This window comes from Sorex araneus, chromosome 5 (assembly GCF_027595985.1).
Source record: "Sorex araneus isolate mSorAra2 chromosome 5, mSorAra2.pri, whole genome shotgun sequence".
In the NCBI taxonomy this organism is placed as follows: Eukaryota; Metazoa; Chordata; class Mammalia; order Eulipotyphla; family Soricidae; genus Sorex; species Sorex araneus.
The window spans coordinates 22,680,151-22,702,633 of record NC_073306.1 but is presented as its reverse complement, the minus strand read 5'-3'; the positions used below and the strand labels follow the sequence as shown (position 1 = coordinate 22,702,633).

The following is a 22,483-nucleotide window of genomic DNA, read 5'->3' as shown; positions in this document are numbered from 1 at the left end:
GGGCTTGGAGGCTGTATTGGTGGTGATTTCGGTTTTCTCCTGGCTCTGTGCTCAGGGGACTGTGTGGTGCCAGGAATTGAGCGTGGGTTGACTATGTGTGAGGCATGCACCTTAGCCCTGTACCTTATCTCTCTAGCTACTCAACATTAGAAAAAATTACTTTTCTTTGAAACTCAGCAAACCTTTCTCAAAAAGACAACCTCCAATAATAGACCCTTTTATGGTATTGTTTATGCAAAGACCTTTAGATGTATAATTTAGAACTAAAGCTGAATTATAACTTGTTTGTACCTGACCTTCCTAATAGTCTAGGAAGAGAAGGAGTTAAAGGTCAAAGGAAACAGGAAGAATTCAAGGCCCCAGATAATTCAAGATATTTTCCACTAGTTTTTCTTTCTGTGATTTTCCATAGCACTAACTAGTTATCTTCATTAGCACTTTGTATTTTACTGTATATTCTTTATATTTCCAGTATTAGAGAAATGGTTTTGGTTTTCAGAGGTAACCAGACTTTATATCTATATAAATTTCTAGATTTTAGTAGGCTAATACTTTTATTTAATACTTTTAATTCTAGGCTAATTACATATACATGGATAAAAACTTGTTAGGAAATATTTGCAGCAAATATAGTAAAATGAAGTAATCACTTTAAGAACATTTTTTTCTTTCTTCATCAGAGACCATAAAAAGGATGTCACTTTTACAAGATGCCCTCTGCTCATCCACAGTTTATAAATATATAAGTCATGTCTGGTAGATTATTTTTTTAAGTCTAGGGAAAATATGGGTTTCAATTCCTTGCCAGAAACTATCCAAGGAAGGAAAATTAAAATAACATATCGGCTCAAATATTTTATGTCTTTATAACTGTGTGCCATGCTTTCTTAGCAAGTGGAATTCTGAGACAAACTTTTGGCTTACACCCTTCATAGATATTTATTCTAGAAGTAATAAGACACAGCTGCTTATTAATAACTAAAAGTCAAATAATCAGTCTGTTTCCTGCTGACACTCATTTGTCATCAAAAGAAAATAAGTTGAGGGCCAGAGACGTAGCTCGAAGGACCGGAGCACGTGTTTTGCTGCAGGAGGCCCAGGCTCCGTCACCACACGCTCGCTTGCTTAGAGCCAGCCCAGTTTCCATCCCGAGAACCACCAGGAGCGAGTCCTGAGCCGGGAGTATAGCCCGGTGCCAGTGGGTGTGGCCCACTCCCTTCTCATGCCCCAAGTGCTCCTTTAAAACTATGGTGTTTAAGATAGACTCTGCTTGGAAATGAGCAGTGGCAGGTAAATTTCTTTTTGGGGGGTGGGGGTGAGGAGGGCACATCCAGCTGTGCTCAGGGCTCTGCCACTTCAGGGATCACTTCCGGCAGTGCCCAGGGGACCATATGGGATGCCAGGGATTGAACTCAGGTGGGCCAGATGCAAGGCAAGTCCCTACCGGCTGTACTACTGCTCTGGCCCCCAGCTGAGGAAAGGGTGTGGCTGAGCAGGGAGCGTCAGGCGTGCCCAGGAGTCAGAAGTGGGGTTTGGCTGTGGGTGGAGACCAGGTAGGAGGCCGATTGGGCCGGGAAACGAGTCTGTCCTGACAACATCACGCCCTGTGCCTGAAAGACTGGTCTGGGAGAAGGTGTCCGTGGGGATGTGGGGTCCAGTCTGGGCTCTGGAACTTGCCTGCTTTGTGCTATCCACAGACCACCTTGCAGCTTGTCGGCGTTTACGTACAATTCCTTCCAGCTCGGAAAGACTTTGGCTCTCTTATCCGTGGGACAGACCCTATTCTTTGGAATCTAGAACTATTCCTGGGAATAACTATACATAGGTCTGAAAAAACGAACAATTCGTCTTTGTGGAGGACCATCTGGAGGAATATAATAGAATTTCTCATGGCAGAAAATTTTTTTAAAAAGTGAACTCCCCAATTCCTTACTATTTTTGTTTTGACGTATTTTTCAAAAAAATGGTGAAATGGTTCAATTATTCAGCCGTTCTGCCTGGGAAGAGGCCGATGTATTCGTTGTTCCCTCCTGCGTTTTCGAGCCGCGCCCGGCAGCGCGCAGGGCACACCCGTGGCGGGGCCGAGTGCGGTGCTGGGGGTCGAACCCGCGCGGTTGCGGGCTGGCGTGTTCCTCTCGGAACAGGTCAGGAAAGAGCAGGGTGGGGTTACGTCTGAGGGGCGCGGGGAGCTTCTTCGGGCGCGCTCAGGGTCTCCGTGGAGCTGACCCGGCGGGGGCGGGGGCGGGGGCGGGGCGGGAGTCGGGATCGAACCCGCGCGGCTCTCGGCGGCGCGGCCCGCTCGGGCGCGATCTGACGCTCTGCGCTCGGCCCGCCAGGTCTGGCGCAGTGCGCCGAGCTCTGCTGGCAGCTGCGGGGCGAAGCCGGAAGGAGGCAGGTCCCGGGGGCGAAGGTGGCCCTGCAGCACAACCTGGGCCTCGGCGGCGCCGCGGTGGTCACGGTCTACAGGATGGGCTTTCCCGAGGCGGCCGGGTAAGTGGCGCGGGGTCGCGCCGGCGGGGGCGGGGGCGGGGGTCCCGCTTCCGGGGGGCGGGCCCGGGGTGCGGGAGGCGGGGGACGCGCGCGGGGTGGGGGGGTGTCCCGGGGCCACGCCGGCGCCCCCGCCCCGGGGACAGTCGTCGGGACCAGCCGCGAGTCCGTCCGCGTCCGGCTCGGGCCCGGCTCGGCGCCCCCGCGCCCGGCACCCACTCCGCGGGCCCCCACGCCCCTCCTCGCCCCTCGTCCCGTTCCCGGGCCCTCTCGCCAGCGCTTTCCCTTCCCCGCGGAGCTGTTTCGGGGGGCCCCTGCACCCCCCACCCCTTGGCTTTCTTTCCAGGCTCAGCTCGCGCACGGTGGAGTTCTGGCCTCCCCCCAGGTCAGGTCAGGTCACCGCTGCCCTGTTATGAAATGACCGTGACTTTATTTTTCACCCTGACTCTCTTTAATTCTGCAAGGGCTTTCAGCACGAGTTGGCTCCCTCTCTCTCTGTCTCTCTGTCTCTGTCGTTGTAGCTGTCTCTGTCTCTCTGTCTCTCGTTACATTTTCTATTGCAATTCTTGGTAATTATTCAGATTTTCACTTTTTCAGCTCAGAAAACCTCATTTGCTTTCTGCTCCTATAGCCTTATAGTTTCCCCTTTCCAGAATGTCATGTGACTAGGATCAGTGTGGCACATTTCTTCTATAGAATTTTTTTTTTTATGTTTTATAAGCTCTGTGTCATTTTTCTTTCCCCCTCTTTTGGTCTTTGGGCCACATCTAGCAGTGCTTAGGGCTTACTCCTGACTCTGTGCTCAAGGGTCACTCCTGGCAGAGTGGTGCCTGGGACTGATCCCAGGTCAGCCACGTGCATGACATTTAAATGTCCTACCTGCTGTACTGTCTTTCTGGCCCCTCTTATTAGCTGAGTCTCTTCTCTCTATCTCTCTTTTTTTTTCTTTTTAAATCTGAATATCATTTCTCATGTAAAACTTCAATCTTTTAAGACTCATTGTGGGCACCACCTTTTATTTTATTTTCATATGTTTGTTTTGTGGCTCACTTGGCAGTTTCAGGGCTTACTCCTGGCTCTGCACTCGGGAGTCACTTCAGGCAGGCTCAGGGGACCAAATGAGATTCAGGGGATCAAACCCTGATCAGCTCTGTGGAAGGCAAGCGCCCTCCCAGTGGCTCTGTCACTCTGACCCCTACCATCTCTTCCTAAATACCTATAGCATTCTTTTTTTTTTTTTGGGGGGGGGTTTTGGGCCACACCCACTAACGCTCAGGGTTACTCCTGACTCTGCACTCAGGAATTAGTCCTGGCAGTGTTCAGGAGACCATATGCATTGCCAGGATTGAACCTGAGTCAGCTGCATGCAAGGCAAATGCCCTCCCCACTGTCCTATCACTCTGGCCCACCTATAGCATTTGTCCCTTCCTGGGTCCCCCTCCAGTTTTGGTGTAGTTGTGTTTATAGATTCTTTCTTTGCCTTTTCTTATGTGAGCTCTTTAACATCAAAGACTGATTTCTTGCTACCCTCTCTCTCATAGGTAGCAAATATCTATTAAGCTGAATTTAATTACGATTTTGAATTTTCAGTTTCTTCCTAAATCCAGTTGATTCTATACTGTGCTCTGGCGTGCAATCCAGTTCATATTTGGTGTTGAAAACTCTCAATAAAAGCCAACCTATAAAAAGCTCCCGTAACCAACATTTAAGTACAGCTATCTGGTTTGTTCAGAATAGGAAGCTATTTGGGTCAATAAATTCTACTTCATTTGTTAATTTATTTGAGATTTGAGCCACATCTGACGGGGCTTAGGGCTTACTCCAGACTCTGTGATCAGGGATCACTCTTGGTGGGGTTTTGTAATCCGTATGTGGTGCTGGGGATTAGACCTGGGTTGGCCACCATATATGACCCGAACCCCGACATAAAGAAATAAGTGAATTTAAAGTGGAAGGACTGTTACCGCCCAGGAGGACAGCATCCCAGGCCTGCCTTGAGGTAAGGAGGTTTGAGGAGGTTTGGAGTGGCCGAGCCTTGTGGCAGAGGGAAGGTAGTTCTGCAGGAGTCTGGGCCAGTGTAAGTAGTAGTGCCTCCAGGCTGGCCCTGGTGGTCCCCGGCACGGCCGGGCCCACGCAGCAGCACCACTGTGTCCTCTGGCCCAGCACTGATCGTCAGCCAGGTGACTGAGTATCACTAGGAGTGGTCCCCCAGCATTGCTTGGGAGCCCCTTTCCCCCACCAATGTAGAACTTTCCCCCTCTATCTTATTTTATTTCATTTTATGCGTTTTTCTGCCACACTGGTAGTACTCAGGGCTTCATCCTGGCTCTGTGCTCAGGGATCACTCCTGATGGTGCTTGGGGGATCCATTGTGGTGTTGGGCACTGAGTCAGGGTCAACCGCAAGCAAGGCAAGAGCCCGACTCCCCCATACTCTCTAACTCTGGCCCCCCTTCTTTAATTCAGAATAGTTTTGAATATGAGCATTGGCTCTATGTCATAACATCCCACTCACCTCTATAAGCAGGAAGCTTAAGTGACAACTGAGTGTAGGTTTGTGTTCTAACCTCTCTTAAATGAAACCCATTTACCAAATCTGACTCTGTGCCGATTTTGGTTCTTTTCAAAATTAAGGTACAATTTAGGGATACATGAATGCATGCTGTTAATGAAAGCATACATTGAAAGTTGACCTTTTTAGTACATAGTTCTGTGAACTTTGGCAGATCTACACAGTCCGGTGGCAGCTGGACCGCCTCTCAGTCCGAGTGAAGGAATTGCAAAGCCACTTTAATGTAGGCAGTGTGTTTTATTCTTTTAATGCACGGGTTTTACAGGGACAGTGTCACTCGGGGGGGAGGGGGGCGTGCCGTCCCTCAGCTTTCCATCTTGCTCTGAACATGTTAACTTCACCTTTTCCTCTTTTAGAAAGGTAAAAATACTGACTTCAGTGATTGGAAAAAGAACAGAAACTGTTTGCCACAGAATGTAGTTGCTCAGTAAACTGTTGTCTTCTTCCTCCCCTCTGCATTTTCCTTTCTTTTTTATTTCTTTAGTTAGTTCAAGTCCCTCGTTAGACAGTTGGAAATTATTTTATTTTTGAAATTAGTTATATCATCTAGGAGCTTGACACAGCGAACCTAGTTGAGTAAATATTAGTAGAGTAGGGAAAATCCAGCTCTTTGGAGCCCACAGCCTGCCAGGGAGAGTTGAGCCAGACTTTCCACATGGCCCCAGGAGGTTCTTTTTGGCTTTTGCCCCCTGCTCTTTGGGCTGGATTCTGGTCCCTGGGCACACATGCCTGCTTTCAGATCAAAGGGAGTGATTGCTGATTGCAAAAGAACCTTACTTCCTGGTATTTATTTGCACCATCCAGCCATATCTTATTAAAATAAACTGCTAAAAACATTAGTTTTAGGGGCTGGAGAGATAGTACAGCGGGGAGGGCGCTTGCCTTGCACGGGGCTGACCCGAGTTCAATCCCTGGCCCTCCTTGTGGTCCTCTGAGCACAGAGCCAGGAGTAAGCCCTGAGCACTGCTGGTTGTGGCTCCTGCCCCCTCCCATGCAAAAAAAAAAGTACTATTAGGGATCAGGGATTGATTAGGATGTAGGCATGTATCACCTCCTCCTCTCCCTCCCCCACACCCTCAACTCAGTGGTCGCTCCTAGCTCTACACTCAGGAATCACTCCTGGTGGGCTTAGGGGACCATATGGGTTGCCAGAGATTGAACCTGGGTCATCTGCTTGCAAGACAAATGCCCTACCCACTGTACTATCACTCCCATCCTTGTATTCTTCTTAAACAGTAAGGATAAAAGCAGTCATTTTCATTTTTTTAAAATTATTTATTTATTTATTTATTTATGGGTCACACCTGGCGATGCACAGGGGTTAGTCCTGGCTCTGCACTCAGGAATTACTCCTGGTGGTGCTCAGGGGACCATATGGGATGTTGGGAATCGAACCCAGGTCGACCGCGTGCAAGGCAAACGCCCTACCCGCTGTGCTATTGCTCCAGCCACTCAGTTTTATTTTTGATGGCATCTTTGAGATGTAATTCCCATGCTACACAGTTCTCTTTTAATTGTACGTTCAGTGGGTTTTAATGTGTCACAGGTGTGCAGTGCCCCTCATGCCATTGAACAGTCTGTTCTGGAACCTTTTCATGACCCTTTAATAACCAGGCCCCAGGGCTGGAGCAATATTACGGCAGGTAGGGGGCTTGCCTTGTGTACAAGTGTCCCGGGTTCCGTCCCCAGCACCCTGAGTACAGAGCCAGGAGAAAGCCCTGAGCACAGCTGGGTGCAGACTCCCAGAAACCCTCAGAAAGAGCCAAGTCCCCAGGGACTGGAGGGATAATACAGCAGGGAGGGCAATTGCCTTGTGCAAGGCTGACCCGGGTTTGATCCCCTGCACCCTGTAGGGTCCCCGGAGCCTGCCAGGAGTGGTCCCTGACTGCAGAGCCAGAAATAAACCCTGAGCACCCCAGGCATTGTCCCTCCAAACAAAAACCAGAACAGCAAAAGACACCAAGTAATAATCAGGTCCATTATCAGTGGCTCCTGAGACCCTCCCCTTCCCCGCCTCTGGCAACCTCTAATTGGACTTTATTTTTCTATGTATTTGCCTGGTTTTGTTTTTTAAGAATCCGAGGACTTTTATTTACTTATTTATTGGCTTTTTGGATAACACCCTGCGATGCTCAGGGGTTACTCCTGACTCTGCACTCAGGAAATACTCCTGGCGGTGCTCTGGGGACCATATGGGATGCCAGGAATCAATCCCAAGTCGGCTGCATGCAAGGCAAATGTCCTACATGCTGAACGGTCGCTCCGGCCCCTGCATTTGTCTGTTCTGGACATTCTGTAACCACTTTGTAAAGGCCTGTTCTGTACCAGGACACAGTAAATCATTCACAAGCAGTTCTTTGCGTAATCGTGACAAAACCCTGTTTAATGTGAATTAAACTTGTCTCTTGAGGAGACTGATGATTGGAGTTAAAACTAATTTAAAGAGAGTCTTAAGTGGCAGCTGAAAACTATTTTTTTCAGTAGTCCAAGGCTCCCATTTTCTTGTTGACTGTGTGTGTCTCAGCTTTCACATAGATTAAGCAGTGCCTAGATTTTGAGCCTTAGAATGAAATTTTTCAGAATGCATAGAAGGATTGTACCAAGTAGGAAATTTTACTAGTTAATCTTCAGAATCCCTGTCAACATTTCATGTGCTAGATTCTTTCCCCCCAGGAAGCTAGATATAGTCTCTCCCTCTCTCCCTCTCCTTCTCCCTCTCCCTCTCCCTCTCTCTCTCTCTCTTTCTCTCTCTCTCTCCCTTCCCCCTTCCCCTCCCCACCCTTGCTCTCCTGCTCTCTCTCCCTCCTCTTCTCCCTCCCTTTTTGGGCGTTATGGTTTGCAGTGCAGGTACTGAAAGGTTGTCATGTGTCCCTTTACCTACTTTCAACACTCAGTTTTTGTCCAAAGTGATCATTTCCAACTCTTATCACACTGGTTCCTTCTCTACTTGCCCTCCTTCCCTTGTGACAAGCTTCCAACCATTGACCTGTCCTGCTCCTGTTTTCCCTCGCCTTAGATAGTGGTCTCATACTATCTATATATCTTTTTGTATCCCACAAATGAATGCATTCATACTATATCTGTCCCTCTCCTTCTGCCTGACTTCACTCAGCATGATATATTTAGGAAATATGTATATCCATTTATTTATATATATAAATTATATATATCCCATCCATCCATTTATAAGCAGATTTCATGACTCCATTTTTCATGAAAAATGAAAAATATTTTCAAATGAAAAATGAAAATACTAACAAACAGCTGTGTAGTATTCCATCATGTAGAGGTACCATAGTTTTTTTTTTAATCATTGCAGTACTGTTCACAATAGCCAGAATCTGGAAACAATCCAAGTGCCTGAGAATAGACAACTGGATGAAGAAACTGGCACATCTACACAATATAAACTAAATTTTTAAAAAAAAATCAATTTTATACAGCTTTGTATATAAAGAATTCAAGAGGAACATCCTTTTGTAATGAAGTCATCTCTTTTATGTACTTATTATATCCAGTTTCCCTAGCACAAGGCACGTCAAATATTAAGAAATGGGGAGTTCTTAGAAAATGTTGATAAAGTGACCTATTAACTTTTCCCCTAATCTGAGTGAACAGTTGGCTAGTGATCTGTTTGTTGAGCTTTCCGAAACAAGATAAAGCCGTATCTGTGACCTCCATGAATTTGTCTCAGCTCCACTCCGTGAAGTACACTCTGCCCTGTCTTCCGCGGGGGTTGGTCCACATCAATCAGTGACCCATTGAGCATGATGCTAGCACAGTACCTAGTTGAATGTCACTTGTCCGTGTGCCTGATCTGGCTTGTACAGGCAGTGTGGCAGATTTCTTCGGCGGCCAGAGTCTTATAGCACATATCGCTAATCTGGAAAAAGATCCCAATTCTACATTTGAATTTCTATTTCTATTTCAAATAACAGCTTCCTGTGGTAGGGGACTGTCTATATCAAGATACTTTGCACCCTGCTTTTTGTTGTTGTTTTAGGGCCACAGCTTCCGATGCTCAGGGGTTGATCAGGAATCACTCCTGGCATTGCCTGGGCCACCCTGTGGGATGCCAGGATTCGAGCCTGGTCTGGCCGCCTGCAAGGCAAGCAAGCCCCTCCCACCTCTTTCTGCACCAATTAGGAGCTGAAAAAACTGCATCAATTATGAAATGAACTTGACTGTAGAGGTCTTGCAGCCACTTGGCTTTATTTAGATGACTCCTTTAGACTTTTTACTGAGAAGAGGATACTGTTGATAATTGTGTTCTCAGCGAAGGGAGACATTTGGATATAGGCAGGGGCAAATCAGTGCTGTTCCAGTTCAGGTTGGTCAGTTTACTCAGTATCTGTTGTGTACTAGGAACTGGGGCTATAGTTTTTTTTAAAAAATTTCTTTTTTTTTTTTTTTTTTTTTTTGAGTCCGGGGCAGGTGGGCAGACCTGGCAGTTCTCTGGGCATAGTTCTGACTCTACTCAGGAATCTCTCCTGGTGGGACACGGGGACCATCAGGGGTCCCTGATGGCTCAACCTCTTGCAAAGCAAGCGCCCTGCCTGCTGTACTATCTCTGCTTACCCACCCCCAATTTTGTAAAAATGGGAGCTATGCCTGGCAGTGGTAGTGAAGGGGATATATGGTGTCAGGTTGAACCCGGGACCATGTGCCACTCGGTCCCAGCCCCATCCACAGAGGGTTTTTTAAGGAGTGCCTTTGAGAAGCTGGCATTCACGAGGGTTCACAGGAACAGTGTTTCCTGGTCTGGCTCTTGAAGGACAAAATGAGTTTGCTAACACGGAGGTACCCGGGGCCCCGGGAGCAGTCTGGCAGTGGCTTCCGGTCCCAAAGTAGGACTCCCACCTCTGCACCACACACGTGTGAGCTTGAGGACTCCGGGTCCTGGTGGGGAGATTTCCCGACAGCTTTGCGAGCAGCCCACCCAGGCTCCAGCCCCGGCATCCCATAGGGTCCTGAGCACTAGCAGGAGTGATTCCTGAGTGTAGAGCCAGGGGTAATCCTGAGCATTGCCAGGGATGGCCCCGAAATAAAAGCGAAAATGAAAAAGAGAAACTGATGCCCAGTGTGTGTGAAGGGGGTCCCTGCTGTCCCACCAGCTGTTTGGGCTCAGGTGAGGACATTAAAAGGAGGGTGCTGTCTGCCTGGGGACTTCCTTTTATCTGCCATGACCCTCTCCCCCAGGCGTGTGCCGTGCCCCCGGAATGACCTGGGTTCCTAAGTCCCTCACCCTCGGGGGTCCAGAGCCCTTAGGCTCCCTGCAGGCGCCTTACCCACTGGAGTCCAGTTCATTCTCCAGCACCTGGCCCCTGCCACCTCCCCACGGGGCGCACAGGAATGAAGTCACCCACGCAGAACCAGGAGGGGACGCTGTTGGGGTTCTCGCCCAGGCCTGGAACCTTGGGGTTTCACATCAGGCCGTGGGTCTAAGGTCGCCAGCAAGCCCCCATGGTTGTTCAGGTCCTGGTGTCTCAGGTGAAAAGGAATCTCCCCACTCCCTCAGAGCCTCGGGGACCACCGCAGTACCTGGCGCCCCCTCGCCCCCTGCAGCCCGTTTCCCACCTGGCAGCCAGGGGCATGTGTTTTACACCATGTACATTGCATCTGCCTCTTTCCAGTGTACACCCCAACTTCCCATTTGTTAAAAAAAGAAAGACGGACACATTTGGAGATTGACTTTATTAAAGGTACGGAGGCAAGCCAGCACCCCCTTGAGTAAGGCCCCTGGGAGAGCCCGCAAAAGGGGGGGATGTCTAGCTAGGTAGAAAGAGGCTGTGCCTGGGCTATTATTTCAGGTAAAGCCTGCAAGATACAGAGCAAAACAGGGAGGGGCTTTCTCCCCTTCAGAGGACTCTGGGTTGCTGCTAAGGGGGCTGCAGATTGGTGGGTTTAAGATTACAATCCCTTGGGGAGAGGTTAAACTGCCCTTGACCAAGTGTGAGCATGGAGGAGTCCATCTGGGGCCTGTTCTTCCTATTTATTTCAGTTAAAATAGAACCTGGAGTTGGGACCCTCACCTGTGAAGGTCCCTGGTCTCCTGCCCCGCTTGTGCCAGGGACTTGGAGCCTTCTCCTGCTCTGCTCTGGCCGCCTTGGTGCTCCTCCCCCTGAGCCCGGTTCCTGCCACTGTTTCCTGTTGGGGGTGGTGGGCACTGGGGCCAGGGACTGCCCCGCCCCTCCCCCTGCAGCGCCATGGGCTCTTGCACCATCCCTGGCTTTTTGGCGACTGTCTGCATCAGGTTCTTTATACTAGAAGCTTCCTGGCCGGCAACTAGTTTACTCAGATCTTCTCATGATTGACTTACTTGTGTAACGTAAGGCTCAGTTTTAATGTTCTCAGAGAGACTTACCTCACCATCTGTCTAAAATGGAATATTCAGCTCACATAACTATGCCACATTCTCTTTGTGTTGTTCCCCCCCCACCCCCCACCGTATATTTTGATTTGGGTTTTCGGTTATGTCCTGCATGCTCAGGGCTTACTCCTGGTAGTGCTCAGGGGGACCATGAGGGGTGCCAGGGGTAACTGTATTATCACTTCAGCCAGTTGACTTTGTTTAAAGCCACTGGGGGTGGGGTTTGGCACACCCAGAGGTGCTCAAGGGCTGTTCCTGTATCTTTGCTCAGGAGTGACCCCTGGTGGTAACCTGGGGATCAAATGGGAATTGAACCTGGCTGGGCTGTGCACAAGGAAGCAGTTTACCTCCTGGACTATTTGGCCCTCAGTGTGGTGCTGTTTGTTTAGGGGAAGTCACACCCCTAAAAAGCAGACTTACTCCTGTGCTCGGGGAGCTCTCCTGGCTGTGCTCTGTGCTCAGGGATAACGGGGGCAGTGATGGGGGAAGATTGAACCATGGCCCACCACATGCAATGCAAATAACCTTAACCTGTGTACTGTCTCTCTGGCCCATAGTAACTATTCTTCTTCTTTTCCTTTTTTTTTTTTTTATAGTTATTTTACTTGGTTTTTTTTCTTTCTGTTTGTGTCTCTCCTTCATTAGAATGTATAAGCTTCATGAAGGGTAGGGCCTTTGATTTATTACATTTTCAAGAATGGTACCTAGTATCTAAGTGAACACTCAGTAATTGTTGAAAAATGTAGGAAAAGCTTAGTTGTTATCTAGACCTAATAAAGATTTCTTTTGCTTTGGATCCCGAAATCTCTCCTAGTGTTTTGGGAAACTACTATTGTATAAATGTTGATTGTATGACTCTGAATTGAAATGGATTCTTTGCCCCAGTTCTTTCAGAGGTCATAACATCGAGGCTGCTCCAACCAGCTCTGCAGGGGATGGATTTAAGTCACATCTCGTCTTTAAGGAGATCGAGAAGAAGCTTGAAGAGGTAAGACTTGTGTAAATTTGTGAGAATTACATCATTATAAAACCTTTCACACTAGGCTGGGGGTGTTGCTGACAGTAGAGCATTTGTTTGTGAGGTTCCAGGTTTCATCCCTGGGGCCACAAAAGTGGGGGGAAATTACCCTCCATAGAAATGTGAAAAAGAAATTTTAAAAGAAATACAGAGGTCAAGCCTTGCATGGTGGTCAACCCCATTCAATTCCTGGCACCACTGGGAGTGATACCGGAGCACAGAGCCAGAAGTAACCATGAGCAGAGCCCCAAAACTAATAACAACAACAATAACAAAAATCCAGGAATTTTATTTTATTTTTAAAAAATTTATTTTATTATTATTATTATTTTTTAGAGCATTACAAAGCCATTCCTGATTGAATTTCAGTCATACAGTATTCCGACACCTATCCCTCCACCCTCACCAGTATCCCCAGGTTCCCTTCCATCACCCCCTGTCCCCCACCCTTGCCTGCCTCTGTGACAGGCTCATCTCTCCTCCTTCCCTTCCACCCTCCCTCCCTCCTTCTCTCTCTCTCTCTCTCTGTCTCTCTCCCTCTCTTTCTCTCTCTGTGTGTCTTTCTCTTATACCTGCTCTACCGTAGCTCTGGCCCCTTTTCATTGTTCTTTTTTCTGGGGGGGTGGGGGGGCGGCAGTCACACCTGGTAGCATTCAGGCTATTTCTTGAACTGTGCTTAGGAGTAACCCCTGGCAGTGCTTTGGAAACCACATGTGGTGCCAGGGATGAAGCTGGGATTGGCCACATGCGGTAAGGCGGGTACTTGACCTCCTCTGGCCAAAGGGCGTGTTCTTGCTTTCTCGGCACAGACCTGCCCCTGGTAACGCTCTCCAGCAGTCTTCACCGCTCCTCCTGGGAGTGTTTTTAGAGTCTAAACGGGGTAGAAAAACAAAACCCCACACTGCAGGGGTCTGAGGGATAGTGCAGGTCGTCGGGCACTTGCGTGCCGTGCTAACCCTCAGAATAGTTAAGAAGGGAAGCTGTTGGGTCCCTGGGTAGATACATTTTGTATCGGTACCTATTACTCGGCTCTCTGCCAAAACTGGGTGCTAGTTTGCTAACGAAAGAACAGTTCCTGCCAGTGAGTGTACTTTATACCTTCTCCAGTGCTCTGTTGGTTGTTCTCCATTTTTTTGGAGGTGGTGGTGTGGGTTGGTTGGAGACATATCAGCTGGTGCTCAGAGGCTACTCTTAGCTTGGTGCTCAGGAGCAACTGACCCCCAGCAGTGCCCAGGGGATCATACTGGGTCAGCAGCATGCTAGGCAGCCCCTTAACCTCTTTGTTTTTTTGGCCTTTTTGGCTTTTTTTTTTTTTATTCCCTGTGAGGTACAGTAACAAAGCTTTCATGTTTGAACTTTGATCATACAGGCATCAATCATTAAGCACCCATACCTTCACCAGTGCACGTTTTCCACCACCAAAGTCCCCAGTACCCACCCGCCCCAGCCCCATTCCAACCCTTCCCCTGGCTGTGTGGCAGACAGTTTGCACAATACTCTCTTTCTCTACTTTGGTTACCTTTGCTCTTTGTGTCCAGTCCCACCACCACTCATACCTGCCGGAAATACAATGCTAGACAATTCTGGATACAATAGAATGTCTAGGAATTCTAAAATTTTCATAATTAGGGTCTGGAGAGATTGCTGCAGCAAGTTGCTCGGGCCCGAGATTCGTTTGTGTGTCTCTGGATCATGGCCACATGGGAGCATAAGTAGACGGTGGCCCAGAGTGGGCGACATTTCAGAGTCCCATTGGGGCGGGGGAAGGAGAAGGGCTGGCTCCTCCCCTGTCCTGTGAGGCCTGGTGTTCCCCGCTGCTACCACCCGTACCTGGAGCTTTTTGCTGAGGTCTAGAAGACAGTCCCCGGGGTTCCTAGAGGGCAGGCGGAGGGATGGCACCTGCCCCTGACTGTCGCGGCCCAGCCAAAAAGGCCTATTGCAGAGTCCAGAGCCATCTCTGCAGCGAGTTGCTCGGATCTGAGATTAGTTTGTGTCTCTGGATCATGGTTTTGGCTGGATTTTAAAGAAATCTTTGCTAATCTAGTAAGAAAAAGAGAATGTCATCCTTGTGTTTTGAATTTTTCATTTTAAGTGCCCACTAAAATCAGACACTGTTAAGGACTCAGATTAGAAATTTTATTAATTTTGCTTTCATTAATGCCATCTGTGTTTGCTGGTGTAATCACTCCTAGGACAGTTGCTTCTGCGAAGTTGCTCCATTGTTTTCACTCTTAGCTCTCAAAAGCAAATATATCATGGGCAGGAGAGATATTACAGGGGTTAAGATGCTTGTGTGGCAGTGGGTGGACTCTATTTCGATCCCCGGAACTGCGTAGGGTTCTCTGAGCCCTGCCAGGACCGGCCCCTGAGCACTGCTGGGTGTGGGCACACCACCACTGCCCCCTCCCGCCAAGCAAACAGAAATAGAAATAGAGGATCAACACAAGGTGTGACTGTCGCCAGCCCTGGGATACTTGCTTCGCAGAGTATTGCTGTTTCTGTTTGAGTCTCTGAGCTTTTCAGATGTGTGCCTCGTTGTTCCCATTTGGATTCCTTTTTCTTCCCTCCGTGACCTCCCACCTCGGACCTCGCCTTGTTCCTTTGCTCCTTCCCACGATTGTCAGTTTCTGACTGCCTGCAGCGCTAGAAGTGAAAAGCTTAGAACCTTTTGTCAATTCATGTCGGGTTTTTTTTTTTTTTTGTCTGAGCAAAGGAAACCAAGCAAGAGGTTTTATTTCTGCTCTAGTTTCTTGTTAGCAATACCCCTCAGCCTTCTTTGAATTCTGCCTAATGTTTTTGTTCCTATTAAGTTTACAACAGACGTTACTCCTTGACCTCTCGCCTACTTAAGTACTTTCCTTGACTGAAGAAGGCACTGAGAATATTTTTAGTACAATGACTGCAGTTTTGCAATGTGTGTGTACTTTCCTTCCCCTTTTAACTCCATTCTCCTTGTTGGTTCCTTACCGCTCACTCTTTAGTTGAAATATGTTTTATTGACCAGAGTATATGATTTTATAAGAGGATCAGTAAGTTATCAAAAGTAACAGCAAGGGCACTATTAGTTTACGTTTGTTGTCTTGGGGGTGGACGAAGTTTTCCTCCAAGTGTGTTAACTGCACTAACTTGGTGTCCTGCTATAACTGTGGCATTGTGCAGTGGTGGGCATGGCTATGCTCGTGCATGGTCGCTTTCTGTGGGCAGGGACCCTCGGGTTTTCCTGGCATTTGGGCAGGTCAGCTCAGCTCATGAATTCACCCTTCTGGATTGTTTCTGAAGAAGCCCAGGGAACCAAAGACTCCAAGGAATGTGGAATAGGTGTTGAACTGTCTTTGAATTCATTTTAAGGTGACGTGACAGTTCGTCGGCTGATGTTTGAAAGTGCTGGCGGTAACCTCCTTTGCCGTGTAGTGTAGTCAGATGGAAGGAGATTGAGTCTGGAGCCGAATTAATCTCGGATTGTGGTCTGGTTCTGCTGCCTAGCTAGCAGTATTCCCTGCCCCTGGGGGACATTGCCTAGTGGGAAAGGAGATACGAACAGATTCTCCCAGGAGGAAAAAAAACCAGTTTTATTAGTGAGAAACACATTACCTGCTTAGGGCCAGTCCTTCAAGTGTTTGGTGTAGGCTGCCTTCCCCGAGGCATTAACTGGTGAGGGTGCGGTCGGTGGTGGCGAGAGCGGGAGTAGGGTGGCCAGTGTCTCAGGGAGGGTGTAAGGGTTCCTAACCTTCATGAGCTTCGGTTGGGTCTTGTTGTTGTTGGTTTTATGCTCAGTGAGTTGATATTAACACCTGGCCATCCACTTGAAGGGTTTCATGAAGATTAAAGGAAAAACGTGGGGCCGGAGCGATAGTACAGTGGGTACAGCGGGTAGGGCGTTTGCCTTGCATACGGCAGACCCGGGTTCGATCCCCGCCATCCCATATGGTTCCCCCAGCACTGCCAGGAGTAATTTCTGAGTGCAGAGCCAGGAGTAACCCCTGGGCATCACTGAGTGTGCCACCCCCCTCCCCCCCAAAAAAGAAAAAAAGAAATGACGTATATAAATGACGTATATAAAGATACTGTAAAGCTTCATTGTCATTCCGGAGTGGTAGCGGGAAGGTTGGGAGGCAGGCAGACTGCCACAGCACACTGCTTCAGGAGCAGCTCCGGTGTCAGTCGTGAAACATGGCCAGGGGGCTGGAGCGGCTGTACAGCGGGGAAGGCATTTTTGCCTTGCACGCAGCCGACCCGGGTTGGATCCCCAGCATCCCAGAGGCACCCTCAGAAGTGATTCCTGAGGGCAGAGCCAGGAGTAGCCCCTGAACCAGCCAGTGCGGCCCCAAAACCAAAACCAAAAACGAAGAAAAAGACTTTCTAGATAGGTGTGGTATGTTATCTACATCCTTATAGATTGAAAGCCTCCTTTTGAGGGGTGGGCTCGGGGCTTACTCCAGGCTGTGCTCTCAGGGACCTTCTGTGGCCAGCTCGGGAGATCACAGGGGGTGCTGGGGATCAAACTCGGGGTGGCACTGCAAGGCCACCTTCCCCACTGTGCTGTCACTCCAACCCCTGTGTCTTGTGTTTGAAAGGTGAGTATGTGGTCATGGGGTCACCTCCACTCGCCCTGCTGGCCCAGCTCTGCCTCGCTGCCCCTGTGGAGATCCTGGTCTCTGCCAGGGCACGGCCACGTGCTCAGAGAGTTACGTCATCAGCTGCCCTTCTGGTGCCTACTCCTGGCCTAGTGTCCAGATCAATGCTTGGGCCCAGCCTCTTGCTTCAGTCAGAGCATAGCCGGTCAGGGACGGTGAGACAGAGTGGGAATAAAGGGGAGCGAGGGCAGGGGAGAGGGAACCAGCCTCTGCAGTACAGCTCGGAGGTTCCTTTGCCGAGTCCAGCTGCATCCCACGAGATCTAAATGTCAGGGGTTACTTTCATGATTCCTTATGCACATCCCCAAAATGAGTGCTCAAAGGGCAGCATGCATGAACCCCCACCGCCACAGACCCTTGGAGCACACTAGGTGTGGCCCCCAAATAAACAAAAACACCCCACTATGTTCTGACATGGGATATCAGAGATATATGTACAGGAATTGACTGGCAAATGAAATTTATTTATTTATTTATTTATTTATAAACTGGGGGTTTCTTCATTCAGAGAGGCCGAGTGAATTTTTCAGAAATTCTTGAGCCAGGGAAGCTGTTTCCAGAGTAGCCCTGCTCGCCACACTGTCTCTTTCCTTCCTCCCCTTTCCAGAGAGAGAGAGAGAGAGAGAGAGAGAGAGAGAGAGAGAGAGAGAGAGAGAGAGAGTGTGTGTGTGTGTGTCCACATCCAACCGTGCCAGGGGATACTGCTGGTTCAGTGCTCAGGGATCATTCCTGGAGGTGTTCGGGGGGACCCTGTGGGGCCAGGGATTGAACCTGGTGCTCCAGAGTGCGAACCTTCACTTCAGCCCTTTGAGCTGTCTCCCTGGCCCCGGCGCCATCCTTCACAAGAGATCTGGCAGGTGAGGGAGCTGGTACCCACTTGCCTTGTAGACGTCTCTGAGCCAGTGAGCCAGATTGCACCGTGTAGCTGTTTGAACACGCATTTGGGACAGAAATCAAGAAAGGAACCTGCTGTCACCCCCCGTCGGATCACCTCATTTCTCGGATGCTCTGAGACTTCAAGCCGGGCTTTCTCACTCGTTGTTTCTCTTTCCAGGAAGGGGAGCAGTTTGTGAAGAAAATCGGTGGTATTTTTGCCTTCAAGGTGAAGGATGGCCCCGGGGGGAAAGAAGCCACGTGGGTGGTAGATGTGAAGAATGGCAAAGGCTCCGTGCTCCCTAACTCAGGTCAGTGCTCTCTAACTCCAGCCTTCTTCCCCAGGGACTCCGACCCGCTCCCACAGGGGAAAGGGTCTGTCGGCTTGGGTGTTCCCAAGAGAGCTGGCTCCAGAGGCCTGCGAGGCCGGTGATTCCCTGGGAACAGGGATAGGCCACAACCACGAGGACTGGGGGTCTCCGTCCTAGAGTTGCCCACCTGGGCTTGGGGAGTAAGCAACCTTGGGTGGGCCCCTGTCCTCGCTCAGAGAAGGGACAGCTTCTCCGAGCCTGTGTCTCTCTGCTGTGTCTGGAAGGGATAAAGGGTACCTAAGTCATAAGATTGGTCTGTGGGTGAAGAAAATTCCGTCTTAATGAACCTGTAAAGCACCTGGTGTGGTGTATGGACAGACTGAAAGACCTGCCTGTGTCGCGCTGTCCGCGTCCTCTCACCTCACTCTTGTGTTCGTCCGTCAGCCTTTGTCCTCATTCTTGCCAGGGTTGCAGGCTGACTGCTGGGTCACCGACTCTGTGGGTAGTTCCCATTCTCGTCATGATGGCTGGCTTTGGGCTGCCCTCGTCCCGGAGCTTTCTTTATCTCCGGGTTTCGGAGGCACATGTCTATCCGAATGCTCTCCATGGGGATCTCTCCGTCTCATGTTTTTAAACTGTGGACGCAAACACAACTCCAGGGCATGGACCAGCTGCTTCATTGACAACTTTTCTTGGATGCTTAGGTGGTGTCCCAAAGGGGCCAGAGAGATAGTGCAGTGGGTAGCACCTTGCACACGACCAACCTGGGTTCAATCGCCGGCATCCCAAATGGTCTCCTGAGCACCCAAGTGCAGAGCCAGGAGTAACCCCTGAGCATCACCAGGTTTGTTCCCCCACCAAAAAAATAACCAAGACAAAATGGCGTCCCAGAGCCAGAAAGTACGAAACTGAACTCCTGGCCTTCCCCATGGCCCTGCGTCTGTGTCCTGGGCCCACTGTCCTCCCCGTCTCCATAAACTCCCTCTGCCCTACCGGATCCTCAGTACCCAGCCTGAGAGTCGACATTTTGGTGCAGCTTTTTCTCACACTCTCCAGTCTGTTGGCGAATGTGCCCTCCACCGCTTTGGTCTGTGCCACCATCACTTTCAGTCTCCTTTGCCCCGGTGTCACCTCAGTGAGTCCTTCCCCAACAGCACCGTGGCATCCCACCCATCAGTGTTCTCTGTGGCGCTTGGCGCTTTCTCCTCCTGATCGCACTTCCTGCACCTGAAGGTGCGGGTCTGCTCATTTGCTTATTGCTTATGCCCCTCCCGTGACTTGCAGCCTCCCGGAGGGAAGAGTTCCCGCCACTGCGGCATTCTCAGTGCCATCTGCTATATAGTAGGGCTTCAGGATAAAATGTAATTTTAAAATAAGCACCGACATGAGTGGATGAACCTCGGAGAGCGGTGTTTTGTAGTGTCCAGTGTTTCATGGTACCTCTTGTGTTTCATGGTGCCTGTTGTGTTTTTCTTATTGGGGAGAGCTTGGTGCAGTTTCGAAGCAGGCTGGGTACAAACCCACTTTGTGCCATGCTATGAACTTTGAGAGGGATTTGCTCAATAATGCAGTAATGCTGCTTAAGTAGAAAAGTGAAAATCGAAACTGCATCCAGAGAAGCCCCTGGGGCCCCACACCCAAGGAATCGGAAGGAGAGAGACCCCGGGCAGAGAGCAGTGAGGAGGGCGGCTGTTTCCTGCGTCTTGTCCAGCGGTGAGGACAGCCTCAGTGTCAGCAGTGAGTAAAACGGATCTTCTGTGCCTGGCTGTGGGGGTGAGGCTGGGGACAGCCGGGAGCCGTATGGAGTGGGGGCTGTCCCGGACAGCAGCGTTCCTTGTTGCTCCATCGCTGAGGAAGGGCTGGAGGGAGAGAGAAGCCTCAGTGGCACGGGAGAAAGGGGCCACCTGAGCAAGGAGGGATGGACTCGCCTTCCTCTGGAGGGTGGCAGATGCTTGGGGGAAGGAGAGACGAGTTTGGCAACGTTCCCGGGTTAGAGTTTAGAAGAGGGAGACAGGAGAAAGGGTACGGGGTGGGCCTGTTGGATCAGGACTCACTAGAAGCCCCTAAAGGAAAGACCACAAAAGGAAGGCTATCTGATGGGGCATGCACGGTGCTGTGGAAAGTTCCGGAATTAGAGACGGTTCTCTTTTTCCTCAGCAAATGACTGGTGGGAAAACAGTTTTGTGTTGTTTTTTCTTTTAAATTTTTAATTTTTACTTTCATAAAGTCATTCACAATAATGGATTACATTCAATATTTCAGCACCACTCCCACCACCATCACTCCTTCCCACCACCAATATTTCGACTTTTCCCACCACACACTCAAGCCTGCCCCACAGGCAGATGCTAAATAATTTATTTGTATTGCTTATTATGAATAGTATGAGATGTCGCTTCTGGGAATTCTAAAATTTTAAATATCTGGGGTCCGAAGGCCTCGCTGTGGTGTGCTGTGCTTTTCCGAGATTCATTTGTGAGTCTCTGGATCTTGGCTGTTAATGTGCTTAAACGGGGCCCAGAGGCAGTCCTTGGGCGTGACAGCAGGAAACCGGAAGGGTGGGGAGATGCCGGGAGGTCACCCATCCCCGACTCCCTGAAGCCTGGAGTTTTCAGTCACTGGTCCCATGTACCTGGATTTTTCAGCGGATTCATTCTCATGCGTGGGGGGCTCCAGATGAGCCCGTGAAGAATGGCCGTGAGCGTGGTAGGGCTTGGGTTGTGGAGGGTTGTGGCTGCTGGGGTTCACTTGGAGCAGACGGAGGGACACACCTGCCACGGAGGGACACATCTGCCACTTCCGAGGTGCCCCGGTAAAATCAGCCTGCCGCTGGGTGGGGAGACGTCTCTGTGGTGTGCTGCTCTCTCTGGATTCATTTGTGAGTCTCTGGGAAAACAGTTTTATATTTGTGTTCTGTAAGCAGCCACTTATGATGATAGTGTGGAAGCGGAAAAAAAAAAATCAGTGCTTCATCTAGATTCTTGCTTTTAGAAGTCAAAGAGAAATTTGGGGAAATAACGCCAGTTTTGTAGTGATTAAAGGTTAATTGTTATTTCAGGATTATATTCTGATATAGTCTGATATAGTTAAGGTGACTTAAAAATATATATCTATCTCCCATTACGTTACTGGCATTTGTGTCATAAAAATAAATAATGCAAGAGCTTTTGGGAAACTGTCCATAATTTCCTAAGAACCTGTTTTCCGGCTGTGGTTGCTGACATGCTTCACGTCAGACGCCCCCTCCCAGGCCAGAGGGGATTTTATCCTGCAGCAAGGTAATTTTTGCTGAACCTGACACTTGTTGGCTGGCAAGAATGGTGAAATATGGACCTTCCTAGTAAATGCCACCCCTGGAAACGACCAGCTCCTCTTACATCAGCCCACAAATGACCGTTTGTTAGAAATCAGCCCCGTTGCAGCTTTAATCACATGTCCTAGCTTGAACTGGCACCTTAAAGAGAACTGCTGGTTCCCTGAGCGTGCCCGGGGTCTTGGGAAATTACTTCTATTTCCTTGGGTGTATTTGCTGTACTTGCTCTTCCGAGAATCTGGTCATGATTACCCAGACGCTTACATGAAGGGTTTTTAGGTTTTGTTCATTTTCCCGCAGTCTCTTCCTGCCCGGGCGCCTTCCGGTACCTTCTTCGTGAATCCTGCCCCTCCCGTCCCTGGAGCAGCCAACTAGGAGCCTGTCCCGTGAGGCGGCTCTGATTTGTCAGCGTGGCGTCTTTGCTTTCACGTCGCTTACTTGCGTTCTCGGCTCTGCTCCCTCGGGGCAGCCGAGCCCGGGCAGGGCCAGGGGAGACACAAGTGGACCCCAGCTCTGTCACTTCAGAGGTGACCCCCCAGCTGAGCCCAGTGATCTCATCGAGGAAATTGGGAGAATCTTTTCTCGCCATGGAGCCGCTGTGGGAATTACGTGAGGTAAAGTGTGTGAAGGTCCCCACACAGGTACTCCAAACCATCATTCCCGCCCTGGCCTAAATGTTCAACATTAATGGTGCTTGAGCGGTGTAGACTCGGCTCAGACCCTCAAGAGACCGGGGGGACCAGGAAAGCAGGTGGGGTTCATCAGTTCAGGTTGGAAGTGGCTGTTGAGTGCTTGCAACCTTCCCGCTCCAGAGATGCCTTTAGAGCTCAAAGCTGAACATGCGGGTCTTCACCTGCTGTCGGGCCGAGTCCCCGCTGCGACTGCTGTGTGCTCAGGAGCAAGTTG

General features: G+C 49.7%; 1 protein-coding gene across 1 annotated transcript in view; it reads left to right on the top strand.

The window, feature by feature from the left end:
* The window catches only part of SCP2 (sterol carrier protein 2), a 75,247-nt gene that overhangs the window by 44,461 nt on the left and 8,303 nt on the right, over positions 1 to 22,483 (top strand). The window contains exons 12-14 of the mRNA XM_055140055.1: positions 2,337 to 2,490; positions 12,314 to 12,416; positions 18,135 to 18,264. Coding sequence (XP_054996030.1) covers positions 2,337 to 2,490; positions 12,314 to 12,416; positions 18,135 to 18,264 — 387 coding nt within the window. The remainder of the gene's footprint in view (positions 1 to 2,336; positions 2,491 to 12,313; positions 12,417 to 18,134; positions 18,265 to 22,483) is intronic.